General features: G+C 46.8%; 1 protein-coding gene across 2 annotated transcripts in view; it reads right to left on the bottom strand.

Moving 5' to 3' along the window:
- Positions 1-20,565, bottom strand: part of LOC139056325 (structural maintenance of chromosomes protein 2-like) — an 84,294-nt gene that overhangs the window by 7,333 nt on the left and 56,396 nt on the right. For both annotated transcript variants that reach the window (XM_070534482.1, XM_070534481.1), the window contains exons 13-20: positions 19,288-19,423; positions 17,270-17,394; positions 14,611-14,804; positions 12,292-12,435; positions 11,104-11,298; positions 5,767-5,967; positions 4,355-4,480; positions 561-712 (exon numbers count right to left, since the gene is read on the bottom strand). In XM_070534482.1, the coding sequence (XP_070390583.1) occupies positions 561-712; positions 4,355-4,480; positions 5,767-5,967; positions 11,104-11,298; positions 12,292-12,435; positions 14,611-14,804; positions 17,270-17,394; positions 19,288-19,423 (1,273 nt within the window). The remainder of the gene's footprint in view (positions 1-560; positions 713-4,354; positions 4,481-5,766; positions 5,968-11,103; positions 11,299-12,291; positions 12,436-14,610; positions 14,805-17,269; positions 17,395-19,287; positions 19,424-20,565) is intronic.

Genomic DNA, 20,565 nt, shown 5'->3' with positions numbered 1-20,565 from the left:
CCAAACGCACTGCCATTTCCTGCTGCAGGTGGTGTAAAGTGAAAGCTAAAGTGTTATCTTTCACTCTAGTGGCATCTCTGGAGTGACTCACCAGCTCAATTTCGTTTCGGTTTCCCGTCGCAGTCTCAAAGCACTACACAATAGAAAAACTACGTGTGTCTAGGGCCGTTAGGGCCTCACCTGCTCAACGCGTCAGAGTTTTGTGCCACAATTTTCACCGAATGACTACATCTAAATTTCCTGCTAAAACACCCCACCCGAAGAAGCTGCTGACCCAGGCCAAATTCAAGAAGCGCAAACGTAAGCTTGCCAAAGCCATAAGAATAATTTGCATTCCTGGCTGCTTGGGCCCCGCAAGCTCCACGCGCGTCGCCACTTCGTGCTGCAATGATTCATGCAACACTTTGCATTACGAAGATGTGAACTACAGTTGAGCCTGCCAAATTCTCACTAGAGTTAGGATCGTACAGTGTCTCGGTTAGTATGTTTTTTTCTCGCTTTTCTTTCCTGCAACATATATGCAGGGTTCTCCTGTATAAGGCACAAAGAGGTCATCTCACCTCTGTCCTCCGCTGAGCTCCTGGAGAGATTCTTTCCACACGCCACCAAAGGCCACTTTGACCTCGAGACCCTGAAGTGCATCCATGCCTTCTGGAGGCACTAGCTTGGCGTCTGCGCCGGGAAGCAACGTTGAGAAGATAGAGCCAAAGTCCTGCACACAAACACGTACAAGTACACAATCACTAAGTTTAGTTTACAGGCAAGCCACACATCTGTGAAAACAAAAGGAGCAACACAAAGCAAGCAGCACTTGATGTAAGTGAAGTCAAACAAAAAGGATAAAGACAAGGACAAGCTGAAACTGGACAACACAGGCTATGTGAACACCCATACTGTCCAGTATTATGGCTATTCTGAGTCCTAATTATTGCTCGGTTTTAACTGCTTCAAATGCCTAGCCCAATGTATGCTGAACTGAAGGGCATAAATTAGGGTACAAGCAAAAGGAGCATGTGCAAGCACCAAACACCTTTCTACTCTTCTATCTGTTACTTTTAGTAGCAGTAATTTAATCCGAGTCTGAGCGCTTGATACAAAATTGCTGCATTATCTCGTCGTACAATCCCATACCATGGCTCCATTTTACCCCATGCTTGTATCAAGTGGAACTGCTTTCCCAACTTTATCATATTTATTGAAGATACATCATGCATCACAGGCTTATTGATGTCAGTAACTCACAGAGGTCATGCAATTATGTTGGTTGCAAAGCAACTGGTCACAAACAGTCGCTTTGGTCAAAAATGGACTATTTTAGGTCAGTTGCTTGCTGCCTGATTTTTTAGTCGCTTGACTGCAATTACAAAACTCCAGAACCAACCAGCAATGCAGGAGCAAGATACGTGCTTACACTGACACCTATTTCATGTGGCGATGGCATTGCTTACAGAAGTGAAAGGCATTAAGTGCAAGATGCTTCGACATGGCAATTGACAGGTCGTGCTAACCAGTGTGAACGTTGGTCACCTCGAGTTGCTTCTGGTCGCCAGTTACAGTCGGCTGCACGACCTCTGTCAATCTCTGGTGTGAATGCACCCTAAAACTATCATTTGCAATCGTGCCACCCAGTAACCTCACATTCATTGTTTAATGCTTTTTAACAGCGGGGCTGTTTTAAGTCGAGCCTTTGCTGTCCAGCATCCAGTGTCACGCAGAGGGGGGGGGGGGCAAGTTAATGGCACAAACCCACTATGGGGTATAGGCCATAGGAGGGGGGGGGACAGGGGTATAAGAGCAGGTGTTTTGAGAAGTGCGCGCACTTTCGCCCCATGGATTCCGTTCAGCGCACGCAGCCCAGAAGTCGTGGCTGCCCAGAGGTCACAACTGCCCAGACGTCACGACTGCCCAGAAGTCACAACTGCCCAGAGGTTACGACTGCCCAAAGGTCACGACTGCCCAAAGGTCACGACTGCCCAAAGGTCACGACTGCCCAGAGGTCACGACTGCTCAAAAGTCACGACTGCTCAAAAGTCACGACTGCCCACACGTCACGACTGCCCAGAGGTCACGAATGCCCAGACGTCACGACTGCCCAGATGTCACGACTGCCCAGGCATCACGACTGCCCAGACATCACAACTCCCCAGGCATCGCAACTGCCCAGGCGTCACAACTGCCCAGACGTCGCGCAAATCCTGAGCTTCGAGAGCGAGAAGCGCAAGCAAAGCACCAGCAGAGGGATGCCGGTACTGCCGAGGATCAAGAATGGGAAGCGCAAGCCAAGTGCCGGTGGAGGCAAGCCAACCCCCACTTTCAAGAGAAGGCAAACCAAACCAAGCGCCAGCAGAGGCAAGCTAGCCCCCGACTCTGAGGAGAGGAGGCCGACCAGAGACGACACAGAGCGATTCCTCTCACGGAGGGTGCCGAGGGACGGTTCAAGAGAGAATACCTCGACCGTGAGTGCGGCCACAGCTGCAGGGTCTGTGACCTCACGCAACTGAAGAGTGTGCGCAATCGGGACCGAAGCTCGAATCTAGCAAAACGACATCAACGAGACAAAAGACTCATGAAAATTGTGCTCAACATGAATTCAACTTCAGAAACCACCAGCTTAGCTTGCTGTTTTGACAGCATTCACTGCATGAAACTGGCTTTACCTTTTTTGTTCCATCTACCACTGTGAACAACAGCTGAACACAGAAAAGCTCACACACAAGATGGAACACCTTTCAGACTAAAGATATTTTTATTGTTATATTAAGTTGGGCAGTTTTGCTCAAAGGCCACTGAAAGCGATAGCAAAGTTTACGGTCTCACTAAACCTTCGGATGGCATTCTAAATACACAAGCAAGTGACAGGTTCATGCAACGAAGCCTGCAATGCAACTTCTAAAGCATAGCATAAACAGCGGCCTGGCAGCTCCTAGGCATCTCAAAACACATGACGAGAAGTGCTGCCAGTGGCATCACAGGCATGATGCCTCGGTGGTGCGCAGGATGAGACCGAATCTCCCTCAGAACATTGACACTATAGCCAGAATTTCACTGCAGAGCTTTACTGTTCGTTTTACAGCACAGAACTGCACAGCAGAAACTCTTGGTGGGTTTGTGTGCGCAACACTTGTGCCAACAGTAGAAGGCGTAACACTGTCCTGGCTCCCCTGTAGAGTACACTGCGCAGAATGCTCAGACTGACCAAATGCACTGCGCGTCTGTCACGTCTCCGAACCTTTCTAACACTTCACCCAGAAGCTGCACATCGACCGTGACTGAACAGTGATGATGATGGCGATAGCAAAAATGTGCCTTCAGCATATAAATTATTGCTGTTGGAATCCTTACATGTCACCTTCTATTCAAATAAATAGGGCACATTTAAAGTCGTGGCATGCTGGCCAAAGTATGTGAGATCACCATGGAGCTTACATCGTCACCAATGACAAATACAGTTAAAGCTCGTTAATTCGAACCGCATGGGGAAGCCGCTTCAGTTCGAATTAACGAAAGTTCGAACTAACGAAAGTGAAGGAGAGCAACAGTACACTGCGATTTGGAAGCAGTAGGGAATGTCAGAAATTTGGCGTGTGCCACGGGCACACGCCATCTTCAAGTCGAAGCTCTGGGTCCGACTGTACCACACCACCGATGTCCACAAAAACGAACGTTAGCCGAGGCTTAACACCATCACAACGAATCGCGACGGCCGATACCTCCTAAGCTGAAAACAGAGGTACACAACCGATGAAGACTGCCGAGACGAAGACGCCGAACAAGTGATGGTGGCGAAGGCCCTGATTCGTTGGTTCTTGATTGCAAGCGCAGCTGCGACGTACTTGATTCGCTGTGTTTTGGCGCTTGCCGCGCCATCTCCGCACAACATTAGCAGCTGTACAAGATTTGCAAAGCCTCCGAGATTCGCAACGGGCAAGAAGTCTCGGAGGTTACGTAGAACGGAGAGGTGGCAGCCGCTGCCGCCTTCTGGCTGACCCCGCGTCGGTTAGATCTTTTTTTTCCGATTTTGCCTTCTCTCGCCGTTCTCTCCGTTTAGGAGGCAATACAGCCTTGTGTGTAGGCCGTAGGCGCGTTTCTCTGGCCGTGTGCCAGGCGAGCGTAGTTCGAATTATCCGTGAGGGAACCTTCTCGCGTTCGAATTAACGAACTTTTTTATACATAGACTTCTGTGGAGCTTGGCCGGACCAAATCGTACAGTTCGAATTATCCATAAATTCGAATTATTGAAGTTTGAATTAACGAGCGTTCACTGTACAGCGCTGTTAAAGAACTGTGCTATGCCTGTCAAATTGGTCTACATATGCGTCACTCGTCCAACTCTCCAGAGGAACTGAAGGCGCACCTTGTCAACCTTCTTCCAGGCTTCCTTGAGGGCCATGTTCTTTTTCTCGTCCAGCTCCCGGATGACATCAATGATCTTGGCCCTGTCGTGGATTACAGTCCGTTTCTTGTTCAGCAGGTCTTGGTACTGGAATGAAGCAAGAGACAAGACCATGTCCCTGAAATTCCTTTCTTACCCCAATAGTGCAATGCAAAGTTCTCCCACCATCAAACAGTGACTCTGACTCGGATGATGTGCTTTGTGTTCCAGACCCTTCCACATGCGGATCTTACTCAAGCCTTTGCAGTCCTTACATCAGAGTACAACGAAACTTAAAACTGGCTGAAATACAGTCGGCCTTGGTTGCACGTAAGCGGAAGTGCATGCAGCCATGCATCGACCACTTGTTCCATGCACAGGGACCTTAAAACATAAAGTGATCTTTTTTGGATACATTCGTTTTTTATGCGAAGCATATTACGAGAGCTCAACCCAGCTCCTCAGGCGCGGCGGTGTCGCCTTGAAACCACGTGACACTGTGACGTCACGACAGAAAAGAAACGGGGCTCCAATTAGCGCCGTCGCTCGCGGCGTCGCCCCCCGCATCGGACGCGGTGAGCGTCGAGCAACGCAGCGTTCGGCGCGACAACGAAATGTGCGCCTGAGCAAGCGCCGCACGCCTGAGCCGACGCCGACGACACCGGCTTTTCTGCGACACGAGCTCCTTAACGCTGTCGCGTTAAAATAAAGGCTAGTATGCTTCGCATCCTGGGCTTAACCTTAGCTAAGCCACAGCCATTTTTTTTTACATTCGATAGTTTGTACTTATTTACATCTCCTGTGGAGTCTGAATTATTGGTAGTCGACTGCATATACTTTCTATTTTCTTTACAGACAGGTAGCAAAAACCTTTGAAGTGCCACAAACACATCCTAATCGCCGGCGCTGTATTTTTTTTATGGAAGCTGTTTCTGTCTGCAACGTCTTTCTTAATATGGTCCAACACCGTTGGCAATGAAGTACATGGTCGAGCTAACGTGCTCCAGCTATACAATACAGATTGCTGAAAATGATGTCACAAGATCAGACGCCAACGAGTATGCACTTTGCTTATGGCCAATAGCATAAAAATCTGTCCTCAGTCTTGCATTATCTATCATGATGGAGAAATGACCACAGTTGTGTATTTTGCCGCTCTGGGCCTGAAAGTTAGGAAGGACACCGCGGCCAACAATGGCTGCAAGGGTGACGACATGCAGGGGAGGAAGAAGATGTCACTACTTAGCAAAGAAAGCAAGCATATCCAAGGACTTTAGCCATGGTGAGAGTGTGCATACGTGTGGGGAGGTCGTTCAACTGACCGTGCCCATCAGAGATGCCAAAAGCTTGGTGACCGAGTCGTCACAGCAACCAGACAAGGGCACGTCTCTCACCTTTTCCTCGGCCCTCAGCAGCATGTTCTGGGCGCGCGAGTTGACATTCTGGCCTAGCTTCTCCTTGGTCTCGGACAGCTTGCTGATGCGCCGGCCGGCATCGGTCGGGTTGTTGGCCTCGAAGTCGTACTCAGTGTTGCTCTTGCCAAAGTAGGGCCGCTCCGAAGGAATCCACTCGTAGTGGTGGACCATGTCCTCCAGCTGCACACAATTGCACCCACTGACCACAAAGCTTTAAGCAAAATTATAGCGCCTAGAATATATTGATTATAGTGTGTTGAGCACAGGCGTCACGGTGGCACCAAGAGTAATGCCTTTCGCTGGAGGTCGCATGGTGTGCTGCAATACAGAACTGCGCACGTCTCCCTCTCGCTGTGCGCTTCGAAATGATGTGCTCTGTGCAGAGCATAGCTTTGTTTCTCTTTTTTTTTTCACATAACGTCAGCACACTAGCAAACTATCACACATTTTGTTGCCATGGCACCGTGGACAGCGTTGCCAGACAGCGTTGCTAGTAGGGATTGTGCTGAACATGCGGCCTCCAGGCATCACTGGCGGCGCCACCATCTCCCGTTAACCAGGCCCAGCACTCAGCACACTAGTCTGCATATTTATTTATTTATTTAATACATACTGCGGACACGAAGTCCATGCAGGGTGAATAATACAATATTAGGTCACAAGAATTAAAGCAATGTCAATACAACAAAATGCGGAAACAATACGACAATAATGCTGATACAAAAGGTAAACAATCGTGATACAAGTTTTATAAAGGCAAGTCATTCCAGTCATTAATGGTGCGTGCAGAGAAAGAGTACTTAATTAGGTTGGTTCGGGCAAAATATGGGGTTAGTGCGTTTTAATGATGTTGGCGAGTAGGTCGTGATCGTGCTCTAGAAACTAGAGCACGATCTCGCCCAGCAATTAATCAGCCCCTATTGGATTGATGGAAATGAGAATGACACAACGGATACAAAGTCGTTTTACAGTACATGGGCAACTAGGATCAAACATTGTCAGGCCTGGAATGTTTGTGGGCCTGGAAGTGTTGTGCAACAGATAAGTGAAGTTGCTTATCGTAATAGGGTTGGTAGCGATAGCTGTGAATGCGACGACCCGGGAGGAAATTTGCTGGTATGTACGGGAATAAGAAATTTCGTGTACACCAGCGTTTTCACGTGAGACAGGTGAGAAAGTACTGCAGAGAAGTTGCCGTGGCGGGTGGCTACTATTCTCGATCACGCATGCCTTACGCCTCTTCTTTTTTACACTGGATCTAGGGGCTGGAAAACGTATCATACGATCGCAGATTGGCTATCTACTGGACGTTGGTGCCAAAAGAGTGTTTTCTGGAACTGTATGAACTGATAAAAAATAAGCGTACAGTAATACCTCGTTAATTCATACTTAAGGGGACGAAAAAAAATTTTGCTGGTCCGGATTAAGGTACATCCACACTAGCGACAAAAACGCGCGCGGCGAGCGGTGCTATCGCGCGCGGCAAGATTCACAAAAAGCAGCAGCAACGCGCGGCAAACGCGCGAATGGGTGCGAGACCCATTTTTTGCGGCAGACGCAAAACGACCACCAATAAGAAGCGAGCCGCTTTACAAGCCGCGCTGTTGTGGCGCCACTTGTCGCATAAGCAAAGAATCATAATCTATGGGCTCCGAGACTGAACAGTGACACGCGCGCCGTAAAATCTCAGAGGCCATTTCCAGTCAAGGGGGCTGTTTTTGTTAAGCCTTACCACACCGCCACTGAGACGTCGACGAAGAATTCGCCTTGCAATGCAGGCGTTTTTTGGAAACCTTTCGCGGATATGCGTGGCTCTATGATAAAACGAGTGTCGGACAAGGAGCTGCGCGCCAACCGCTGGCACATTATGGACAGCAGTTTGGCATGATAGGTGAGTAATTGGTGAAGGCAGGGAAGCAGAGTGTGCGCCTGGCCCTCAGTGTCCCTGTACCGCACCCAAAACTTTCTCGTCCGCTTTCTGGCACGTCGGCGTCACACAAGTAAAGAACAAATAAGTATTATAGTGTTCACAGTCACCAGTAGCTCCTCGTCCGTATCCGACATGCCTGAGCATGGCCGGCAGTGGCGCAAAAAAACACAGACACTCCCGATGGAACACGAAATGGGCAGAACGGAGAGCGCGTTGTCACGAGAAGTATCGAATGGAACGAGACAACGCGGGACTCCACAGGCCGTTGCCGCGTGCCGCAAAACGCAACTGTGGACTTGCCCGCGCGCGTCTGCCGCGCAGGCGCTTGCCGTGTGCGGCGTGTCGCGCGCGTTTTTGTCGCTAGTGTGGCCGTACCTTTAACCGAATGTCACATGATCGAGAATATCAAGGATACAATAAACGAATGCTTCCTACATCACACGCTTTTATTTACTGAATGAATTGGCAAATCCTGCTTCTATTTCGCACAAAAGCAATGCGCAAGTGGCAATCCTCATCATTTCGTGACTGATTAGTGTTCGCAGCGGCGAAGGCCTCGCGACTTCCTCCACAGCACGGCCGCAGAGTGTGTCTTTATCCAAGATACGCTATTCGCTACCACTCACACATCCCGATTATTTTTTCGCCAGGTCGCTACCCGTCCTGATGTAGATGGTGCTCTTCATCGTCGACAGCTTTACACTGAGTAAAATCAAGACTACTGTTTGCCACAGCGGCTGCGGACGAAACCGCGGCCGCTGTTGACACGATCACGGATGGCAGCCTTGTGGTTCTGAAGGCCATTTAAGAACTTTTTAAGATTTTGCACTAACAACCGCTTTATTCATACTGCCTTGTTCTTGCACAACAAGATCGGGTTTTATGGTCTCGATTGTTCACTGCAGCACTAGGCAATGTTGCTTGCCTAGTTTGTCAAAAAAGAAAAAAGATGCGAATTTGCTTTTTTCTGTGCCCCTTCAAATCACAACACTCGGAGAATAATGCAAGCTGATCTTGAAAGCCATGCTTTGCTCTGCTGCAGGTACCGGAAAGTGACCCTCCATTTTTATAAACTAGTATACATGGTGAGACTCTCAGACGAAGGCAATCTTGTTTTTCTTTTTCTCAACAAACCAGGCAGGCAGCAGTACCAAATATTATATTCTGTGATCTGGACTATAAGATATGACCAAGCTGCGAAATCTGAGCAAAAATCGAAGCAATGGTAAGCGCAACATTTTCTTTATTTTATTTTATTTTATTTATTTAGAAATACTGTCAACCCTCAGTTGAGGGTCATAACAGGGAGGGATGTTACATATACGTTCATACAGACAGCCAGATACAAAAGAAATATGCACATGCACTACAGTGTCCTACGGATACAATTCAAGATACAATATACAGACTATAAGACATGTATTCAAATGTTCAACTAGCTGCCGCACGCACACAAACAGAAAAAAAGGAAAAAGAGAAAAAAAGGAAAGAAAAACACTTTACAATATCCACATGGTACAGTTTTAGTAAAGAACCTTGATTGCATTTGTAAACAATGCAGTATCAGAACTGCGAACAATTTCTGCAGGCAGCTTGTTCCACAGCTCTATTGACTCTGGGAAGAACGAACAACGAAAGGCATTGGTTCGGGACAAGTACGGTTGAATAGCTTCATTATGATTTAAGCGGGAGCTCAGTCTGCCTGGAGGTGTTAAATACACATCTTTATTAATTTTTAGTTCGCCGTGAATTATTTGAAATAACGTTTTTACTCTCTGCTTCTTGCACCGATCTTCCAATAATTCAAGACCGCAAGACTTTAACATTGCCGAAACTGAGTCTGTACTTCTATATTTCGAACAAATAAAGCGCGCCGCCCGGCGTTGCACCTTCTCTATTTTGGCCCACATTACCTTTCGATGGGGTGCCCATGCTACTACTAACGCATATTCTAGGGATGGTCGAATAAGAGATCTGTAAGCCAGCAGTTTAACATCTTTTGTTGCCCTCCCCAGTTCTGCTCTTAAAAAACCCAATTTCGTCTGTGCCGCAGAGCACACTCTTTCTACTTGATTGTGCCATTTTAAATCATGCGAAGTAGAGACACCAAGATATTTGAAACAGGGAACATTAACTAAATTGTAGTCTTGGATATCGTACTGAAAAGTAAAAATATTCTTTTTTGCAGTCATATGCGTGTATGTGGTCTTATCAAAATTAATTCGCATTTCCCACTTGTCACACCAACTCCCAAACGCCTGAAGGTTTCGGTTGAGCTTAATCTGATCCTCTAAACAAGATACCGGCGCAAAAATCAAGCAGTCATCTGCAAAGAGCTTTATCTTAGCAGAACTATCTAAAGCGGTTGCTACATCATTGATGTAAAGCAGAAAAAGTGTTGGCCCTAACACGGACCCCTGTGGTACTCCTGAGTATACATCTACAAAACCAGACTCGGAACCATCAACGCAAACTGCCTGCTTGCGGTTAGTTAAATTATCTTCAATCCATTTTAGAACGTCGCCATTTATACCTGCTTTGTACAGTTTAAAAAGTAATTTACGATGGGGAACCTTATCAAAGGCTTTGGCAAAATCAACGCATATAACATCCATTTGTTCACGGTTGTCCATAGCTTTGGAAAAATCGTGTAATGTCTCAATGAGCTGTGTCACTGTGGAAAGTCCCCGTCGGAACCCATGCTGGCATGCGCAAAGGAGGCCATTTGATTCTAGGAAGATAATTATATGTTTTGCTATGACGTGTTCCATAACCTTGCAGCAAACTGACGTAAGAGATACAGGACGGTAGTTATTCATTAGGGTACAATTGCCACTTTTAAATATGGGGATAACTACAGCACAACGCCAGTCCTGTGGCACGGAATGGGTGCTTAGTGATTTCTGAAAAATAATTACCAAATAAAATGATATCCACTCAGCATACCTTTTCAAAAAGCCAGTAGGTATTCCGTCTGGCCCAGAAGCCTTCTTGTCATCTAACTGTAGCAACTGCTGGAATACGCCCCTCTGAGTAAAGTTGATAGTGTCCATGGAACTTTCGCTGAAAGATGCCCCGTCATCTACTGGAAATGGTCGATCACTGCGCGTGAATACTGATTGGAAATATTTATTTAATCCATGAGCGATAACACCTTTTTCTTCTACTAGAACATTTCCTACCGTCATTTGCTTTATTATTTGCTTTATTAAAAGGGAAACACGCAAGTCACTACATCGTTTGCGGAGTTAGTGCAAGTGCGGTGAAATTGGTCCATCAGTAGTTAACACTCAGGCAGGCATTCACTACGGTGAAGCCCTACTGTTTTTCCCTGCTCGTTTAACTAATGCGCGGTGCACCCACAACCACCAGAACAGCTTGCCCACCTTCTTCACAGCATCTCCAGCCTCACGGTCGATCTTGTTGACGTCGTGCTCCCACTGCTGGATCTTGAGCTTGAGCTGGTCAGCCTGCTTCTCGATCTCGGCCCGCTCGGCATATTTCTCGGCGATCTCGCGGCTTGCAGCCTTGAGCTTCTCCTTCTGTGCCTTGACCTCCTCGCCCGCCTCTTTCACTTTCTCCTGCGTGGCGTCCACACAACAGACAAGAAGTCCTTGTAACCAGATATTGCATGCTACAATTACTAGAGGGAATTAACATAGGAATAATTGTTAGTACATAAATTTGTTCGTCTGATCCTTGTGCTTGTGGCTTCAGAAATTCTGGTGCCTTTATTTGCTATGCTTCATCGGCCTTTTGTGGCCTAAAATTCGAAGCATTTGTATTTTGATAAACGCAAGAGGCAATAAGACTGTGCACATGCACAATCATTATGAATTGCGGCACTTATAACACAATATAACTTGTTAAAAATGACCAACTTGTAGTCACAAAACCATTCAAAGCCCCAAGGACTAAGTTTAGGCAAATCATGGTGCAGTTAAACCTCAATATCGCAACACCAGTAAAATTAGCACTATACTTTGTCTATTTCAAGTTTTTACGCGATTATGTACAGTCACAGACAAATGTTGCTTACATGGACGGGGCCGTAAAAATTTTGAAATTGTTGGGCGATCAGCCAAAAATAACGAATAAAACGCACACTTCTATGACAAATTTCTTCTCATTTCGTTGAATTTGAGAGTCAGCGACCAAATAAAGATATGGTTTCATGCCTTGTTGATCACACCTTCACATTGGCAGTTCAAAGTGAAGCCTGTGTAACTTTTCACATTCACTCCACCACTGCTGCTGACACTGTGCTGCTGACCGTGAACACTTGATCACTGCCACGACGCTGGTGTGATGAAGAGCGCAGGCAGGGGGAAGCGAACACTCTGTTTGCCTCTTGCTTCAACATGTCTCCGAAACCTGAGCTCCGGCACTAGACGCACCAGAAGACAGTGCACATGAAGCCACCAACAATCTCGGATCGCCCAGTTTTCGCACACACTGCAGATTACCTTCAAGATAGGGTGTGCGGAGCACGTGTGCACTCAGCCACGTTCACAGCCACGCGCAGACACAGCAAACCTAGAATGGGAGAAGCCCACACGCATGCTCTTACTTACCTTGGCTGCAGCCAGCTTCTGCTCGTTCTGCTTGAGCTTTTCTTCGAGTTCGGCCAGCATGGCATCGCTCGCCTTCATCTGTTCGTCGTAGCCCAGGATGGACTTCTCCAGTTCCTGGATCTCCAGGTTCAGCCCTTCCACTTCCTACATTCCGGAAAGAGAGAGAGTCGGTAAGTGAGATGAGCAGTGATTTGATCAAGACAAGTTACACATTCGCTATGCTGGTGGTGCCCAAGCGACCGGAGACTCACATTGTCACACTTTACTACTGTGTGGTATTTTAAGACGGCAACAAGCTGAAACAAAATCAAGCTGTCGGGCGACACCAAAATACGATGCTGCCGGAGATAAACATGGCACTCACTTCGTGTAGCCTGTAGCAGCGAACAGCAACACATTTCGGTTATCACCTATTAAAAGTGTGCAGTACGGTTCCAACAGCACTACGCTACCCATGCTGTGATGCTGTGAAACAAATAAGTGAACATGCTTATCGCAATAGGAAGGGTAGCAATAGCTGTGAATGCGCTGTGCGACAATCCAAGAGGTGATTTGCTGGTACCGGGAGAGAAAACTACTAAGTGAGAGTCGGCGTTCTCACATGAGACGAGTGGGGGAGTATTGCGGGCATGCTGCTGCAGCAAGCAGCCACCGTTCTCGATCGCGTGCGCCTCGCGCCTTTCTTTGTTTACATGGGATCTAGCGGCCAGGAAACGTATTATACAATCACAGTTTGACGATGTACAGAACATCAGTGGCGAAAGATGATGTTTTCTGGGAACATATGAAACAGTAAAAAAGAAGCATAACTGTATTGGGTCTTTTTTTTGTGTGTGTGTGTTCTCGATCGTCAACATTAGCACAGGGAAATCATATGTAATGGGATCATATCAATAAGGTTCTCCTGTACACACAAAAGTTCATGGTGCTGCGACTGCTCACTGTTACATCCAATACACTCGACTTCCGTTAAGTTGATCCTGATGGTAACGACGAAATTGGTCAAATTAAACAAATTGCAGAAAAAAAGATAATGCCAAAACACACTGTTGATTCCCTTGACGGTACATGCACTTAAAGTTATCTTCGCCATGATACAGCCATGTTATACAGTGAAGCAAGTCAAGCAAAAAAAGGAGCCACTGTTAAGAGACATAGCACCTGTTGCTTAAATTACACACGCACATTCCCCGTCTTCGATAACAATACGAGCACCAAAACACCAAAGTTTACTGGCAGGCTATAGGAGTTTTAGGTAGACCCCAACTCTTTTGTTGGCTTTAAATGCCCTCTCGATTTCCAGTGTTTTTTCATCTCACTGCCTCTTATTTCGCTAGATTTCCTAAACACAGGTGGAATTCTCCACTTTTCAGTACATGGCGCCTGCGCATGCGTATAATTAAGGAATGCACACTAGGCACCATTAACTGTCTCATATACAAGAGACGCATCACCATGGCAACATCAGAAACAGCTTGTTTATTTAGCCTCAAGGTGCTCGTGCTCTGACCGGAGACGGCGCATGCACGCCTATATTATTAAGCAATGTCTACTACGTCTCATGAAAGTGGCCCCTTTTCTTCTATAATATACTTCACCGCAATAATTTGCTTATGCCTCACCGCATAGCAGGGCTGTATTACGGCAAAGCTGACTAGCCAAGCTTGAATTGTCCAGCAAAGGTCAAGTTTCAGATTGAAATAATGGAGATTTAGGCCCATAGAAATGTATGGGCACTGGCAGGGTCCTTTGGTTAGGATGGAATTAACGGGTGTTGAATTAATGCAAGTCTACTGTACATTATTAAGACCGATATTGTTGCAAGTGGGTTTGATTGTTTACGAAAAATATTAGTCGGACCCAAAATATAAAATATGGTGAAAAATACTAAACATATTTGTTGCTCAATATGCCGACTGTTTATGAAAGATTCACAGCCTTTGTTCCGTGAATGACAACGACCTGCGCCACAGGCAAATGTAAATATTTATTAAGTTTAGAATGAAATATAGACGTAACAGTGGTCGAAATTTCGGCTGCCATTATAAAATGGTTGTATAAGTTGGCATCTCTGCTGCGCGGGCAGGTCCGTATAAAATCCACGGATCAAAGAAATCGAGCTCAGAAACCCAGTCGCATACAAAGCATGCAGGGTGAGATCAGAGCTATTTCTTTAAGTACGAAAGGCATTTACACATGCTTGCGAACGTTATCCTAAAGCTGTCTAGCAATACTGGTACTGGCACAATACTGCTATACTGGAGTGAGAAAAAAAATTACACCTGGCCAGCCACTGTTCCCTCCCCCCTTTCGTCTCACCTGCTTCTTGGCAGTGGCCTTCTTGGCCGACTCGTCAGCCTTCTTTTTGCACTTGGAGATCTGCTGCTCGGCTGCCTTCAACTCTCGATCTCGGATGTTCTTGGCATCTTTCACTTTCTCCTCGAGGTCCTTCACACGAGCCGAGGCCTTCTTCTGTGTCTCTTTGCACGCCTGCAGCTTGGCCTTCGACTCCTCTGCAACCGACAAGAGCAGACGGAGCTTGGTTTTTGAAATTCAAGAGACATGGCAAACAAACGAGCCAATCACTGAGCTTTCGTCTGATGATCAATACTAACTTTGGGCAACGCAGCAAAAGCTATGCATAGCATCACCAACCAGAAAAGAGAATCAGAGGTAGGGCTCCTCCATTGTTTGTCCATTGTGCAAAACCAATTGAATACAAGCTACACAGAAGGATTAGTAAGGCACAACATGCAAGCCTTGCTTCCTTTTACAGAACACAGCCGATTCTCGTAACCGATTGATTGACATGAGCCCTAGCCTATACTGCACTGAATGGGGTTGAGATGGTGTCCAGCAAATTACCAGTTTATTCGAAATCTCCCCTAGTACCGACGCAAATGCATGCATTTTAAACTGGATTGCTCGAAGCATACCGATAAGCTGCTCTGCTTAGAGTGAACTGTCTAGGGGCACACGGACACTCACAGCAGCGCTCAGCACCTCTTGCACTGAGCGAAGTGTTCCGCGCAGGGCAAGCGAGCGGACCTCTCTATCACCAGCTACACCATCGCACTGCCTGTGCACCAGTTTTCTCCATGCTGTACTCATGTGTTATTAGTAGTAAGCAGGAGCACACTCACGATGGCACTCAGCACCATTCGCACCTAAGTCCCGTGAATAAATTCAAGGTAGCGACATTCCTTCTCTCCTTCTTGCCACACGCACCTTCCCTCACCACTAGCCCTCTCAGTTTGTTGTTTTCGATTGTGGCAATCGCACTGCATAGCCTGCCGATCTTCGCAATCATTGGGTCCACAATCACCACCACTGTCATGGTGCCGATGCAAGTCAAAAGAAGACAGCAAGAAAACAAAAGGCACGGATGGCAGCACACGGATGCTCTCGTGCTTATTTCCTCGAAAACGGAGGAAGTGCAACTACGCGACTTCACTCTGTCAACAAGGAAATACAGATAAGCCCCAGACTGCCTCCCCTGCCTTCGCTCGCTGGCTCGGGTGGCAAGATAAAGGAATGTCGCTACCTTTACTTTTATTCAGGTGGCTTATTCACGTCAAGCAAGCGAGCAACCCTCTTTGTCGGTGCATTCTTTTTCTCCATGTTGTGCCTATGTGTTATCAGGGAATAGCGCAGTGTTGTGGAAGTAGTGTACGATGGACAAATGTTACTCTACGCTGCCTTCCACATGCCCTGTGTGACCAAAGTCACTCGTACCAAGATTGGCTCCCTCCCGCAGCATCCGCAAAGGAGCCAATCGCGACCGAAGAATTCAATACCAATATGCTCAATTGCAATAGAAAATGCACCGCATAACACCAGTACAGTAGAACCCCGCTGTTACGTTCCTCACTGCTGCGTTTTCCCGGCTGCTACGTCGTTTTCATCCGGTCCCGGCATAGCTTCCATAGGATCCAATGTATAAGGAACCCCGCTGTTACGTAGTAGCTGTGAAAACGTTCCTGCATGATACGTCGCAACGTAGCGCCCAGAACCCGCCTGGGCTAAAGTAGGCAACGCGCTACAACCGCCATTTTGGCTTTTGACGAGTTTTGGCCGGGCTTGGCTATGGAACTGGCTGCTAGAAGCCACACACCAGTTCGAGAAGCCGCCACTAATAGCGTCCTCGATCACCTGCACCGGTGCGCACTTTCATCTTCGATCAACCGCACCGGTGCGCGCCGACTATCCTCGATCACCGGAAGCGCACTGACGGAAGCGACGCTGACAGCAATGCGGCCTTCCAGGCTATTGAGAAACGTGTGGTGATTTCTAGTGAGCGAAAGAAACGGCAAGCCACCATTCTAGACTTTTTTTTAAGTTCTAAGCGCACTCTGTGGAAATAAATTGTCTATAGTTGAAGCTGCACTTTTTTCATTCATTTTCGGAGCTTTCCTCGCTGCTGCATTTTCCCGGCTGTTACGTTTTTTCCCCCCGGTCCGGTGAAAAACGTATGAACGGGGTGCCACTGTATTCGACTTCCATGGAGTTGTGCTATTTCAGCTCTGCTTTTTAAGGCTTTATGGAGTAGCCACTTTTATGGTATTACCGCTTATATAGCATTTTTCTGCCATTACGTTCACTTCGTTATAATGAGTGTTTATTGTACGTTTAGCTAACTTTTGCTAGTTCACATAGAATGAATGAGCCAGTGGCTTCAGTCGCAGATGCATTTGCCTAGCCTACGAAACACAGTTTGGCTGCAGGACCTCACACTTCAGTCCCTATTGGGTTTACAAAGCAGCACAGGAATTATGAGAGGCTTTCTTAAACCGGGGATTCATCAATGTACACCTAAAGCACATAGGTGTTTTTTTAATTTTGCCCCCATTGAAGTGCGTAAGCTGCGGCCGGGAATCGAACCCACGGCCTCATGTTCAGCAGCACGCCTTAGCGACAAACTGCGGCAACTGTAAACTATACAGACAGCTACTGCTGCCGTCAACATTGCAAGACCCACCAATAGTCTGTTGAAGGGCCTGGTACTCCTGCAGAAGCTGGTGGTGCGTGCTCTGCTGGAGTTGACTCTTGAGCTGCTCCAACTCGGTCTCCTTCAGGTCCGACTCTTCTTTTAGGCGGTTGTACCTGCACAGGCAACATACAGTAAAACCTCGTTAATTCGAATTTCATGAGACCGAAAGAAATGTCTGAATTAACGAAATGTCGAATCATCGAGGGTATCAAGAAAACAATAAACAAGAGCTTACTACATCAACACGCTTTTATTTACTGAATGAATGAGCCAATCTTGTTCCTATTTTGCACAAAAGCAGTGAGGAAGCTGCAGTTCTCGTCATCTCATGGCTAATTAGAGCTCGCATCGGCGAAGGCCTCGCGACTTCCTTCACAACTGCACTGTGAAGGAAGTCGCGAGGCCTGTGAAAAAGCTTTTTACTACCGCACACACATCCCGACTATTCTTTCGCCAGTGAGCTGGTCGCCGCCCATCGCAATGTAGGCAGTGCTCCTCATTTTTCCACAGATTGTCAGAACGAAACTAGTACTGTTTGCCACAAATGCTGTGGATGAAACAATGGCCATAGTTGACACGATCATAGATGGCGACCTTACAGTTCCGAAGGCGCGCAGCCGACTCACGCACTGAGTTAAACCGAAACCACCGTTTGCTGCAACTGCGGACGAAACTGCGGTCGCTATCGAAGCGATCATGGATGGTGACTACACAGTTATGAAGGCACACGGCCAATGTGGTGCTATACGCGGTAGCAAACGCAAGAATAAAGGATTTAAGAGCACAATTAGGTACGAAGCGTTCTGCCATTCCTGTCATTCACGTACGATTTCCACTGATGACTATGGCGATGCGGACTCCACCGTTTCGTTTTGGTTGGGTGCTAGCACCATTTTTGCTCTCTTGTGTCACTTACTTGCGGCATTCCGGCTCTAGCCGAGCTCTGAGAGTTGTCCGAAATTACCACGTGCTGTGAAACATATAGGCGAAGATGCTTATCGCAATAGGATTGACAGTGATGGCTGTGAATGCCGCGTGCGATGACCCCGGAGAAGATTTGCTGGTACCGAAATGAGAAACTGAGTGCGCACCGCCGTTTTCACGCGAGACGGGTGGCCAAGCATTGCAGTAATGCTGTTGTGACAGGTAACTATATACCATTCTCAATCACACACGCCTCACGCATTTTCTTGTTTACATGGGATCTAGCGGCCGGAAAACGTATCATATGATCCCAGTTTGGCGACGCACTAAACCGTTGGCCCCTAAACATGTCATTTTCCGGGAATGTATAAATCGGTAAAAAATGAGCGTAACGCTATTGGGTCTTTTTTTGTGTTCTCGATTGCAAACGTTGGCACTGAGAAAATGTACTTAACAGGAACGCATCAACGAGGTTCTACTGCAATCACGCTAACATTCCTAGGGCTAGGTCTAGTAAACATAAATACACAAGTTAGTGGATGGATTGATAGCCGTCGCCGTAACACAATTGGTAGAGCAACACATGCGCAATGCAGAAGTTATGGGTTCGGCTTCCACTGGAGACAAGTTCTTGTCTCGTCCATTGCCTTTTCTTCATTGTGTTCTACATTTCGATTTCAACTGCAGCTAATTTCCCCAATGCTTTCCTTGGCTTCATTGCCTGTTGGCTTTATGTCTTCCGCAAGCTAGCACTGCAGACCGATAGAGCAGGCAAAACTGTAGTTAGCGTGCAGTTTGGCCTCCGAGACTGGAAACATGTGCATAGTCTCAAAGGCCATGTTTGATGCCAACTCTTCCTTTTGTTTACCCCAACACGGCCCATACAACAAATCTTGGTGAGTGGTCGCGTGAAGTTGCATGCAGTACCAAAGTTCTAAAAAAGCTCTAAAAAGTTCTAAAAAAAAAAAGACGCTAACCTAGAAACACTGAACTAAACAGCAAGCGATTGTACCACGCAACAATAGTATTGAAAACGAAGAAAAGAAAATAGTAAGGTGCAGCAAGCAGTCATGAAGGCTTACTTTTGTGCCACTGCCTGGATCCCTGCGAGCTCCTTGGAAATGTTTGCGTAAGCCTGCTCCCGAGACGCCAATTCCGTGCGGTCTTTCTGGATCTGGGCGACCATTTCTAGCGTGCTGGGACCCTTGGGCTGTGCACCTGTGCCGCATCGCAACAACACTTCGAGTTAACAGACAGTACCGCACCCAACAGAGGGTATGTAAGATCAGACATCAGAATGCAACCCGCAAGCATGTAAATGTTGGCGGGTCGCATTCAGGGAAAGAGGAAGAGTGTGATGGCTGCGGCCATGTGCTTTCCTCCACTCACTGGCAGAACGAAAATTAACGGAAACTGGTTCCGGCTTATTTTGAGCAAAAGGGGATGCACCAAATGTTAACGCTGCCGCATATAGTAGTTACCATGATGCTCTAAAAATACAACACACTACTGCTGCATTCAAGTAAACGCAGCTATTGCCACTTGAGAGTTCCTTTGCCTGTTTGGCACGAGATCACTCAATGAAGTGTAAGATTATTTGTCCCCTATTTCTGACAGTGTTGCCTGCCTTTTCACCATCACTACACCACGACAATATGGATTAGAAATTCCCACTTAGTGTCCCTTAAAATATTACATATTAGCGGGTCCCCTACTTCACCTATTTAATCACTCCCTTGATTCCAAAATTTATCCATCAGAATTAAAAATAGCAAACGTACTTCCGATTTATAAGGACGGAGATCGTTCTAATCCATCAAGCTATCAGCCGATCTCAATTAATAGCATTATCAACACAATTTTTGAAAAGATACTCTCCGTGCACATAAACAAATTCATATCCACATACAATATACTGAGCCCCCACCAACATGGTTTCTGACCTCAGAAATCTACTTCTTCCGCTGTTTTCACCCTGACGCACCTGCTGAATACGGCTCTCCAGCAGAATAAAATTGCGGTCATTGTCTATCTCGACATACCTTCGATACAGTTGACCATCAGATATTACTCAACAAGATTAACAATCTAGGGTTTAGGGGCAAAAACCCGAACTTGCTTCGAAGCTACCTCAGTAACCGCAAGCAGCAAGTAATACTTAAAAATTATATGTCTACTTCACAAACCGTACTAACTGGTGTGCCATAGGGTTCTGTTCTTCGGCCCATGCTTTTCTCACTTTACATAAATGATTTCCCTGCAACGCTTAGGCATTCACAGGCTTTAATGTATGCTGATGGCACCGCTCTTCTATTTACTGGAGACAGTCTGCTTGATATACAGGATAAAATAAATGCAGA

Source organism: Dermacentor albipictus, chromosome 2 (assembly GCF_038994185.2).
Source record: "Dermacentor albipictus isolate Rhodes 1998 colony chromosome 2, USDA_Dalb.pri_finalv2, whole genome shotgun sequence".
NCBI classification, from domain to species: domain Eukaryota; kingdom Metazoa; phylum Arthropoda; class Arachnida; order Ixodida; family Ixodidae; genus Dermacentor; species Dermacentor albipictus.
The sequence above is the reverse complement of the archived record's forward strand: the minus strand, read 5'-3'. Positions and strand labels throughout refer to the sequence as shown.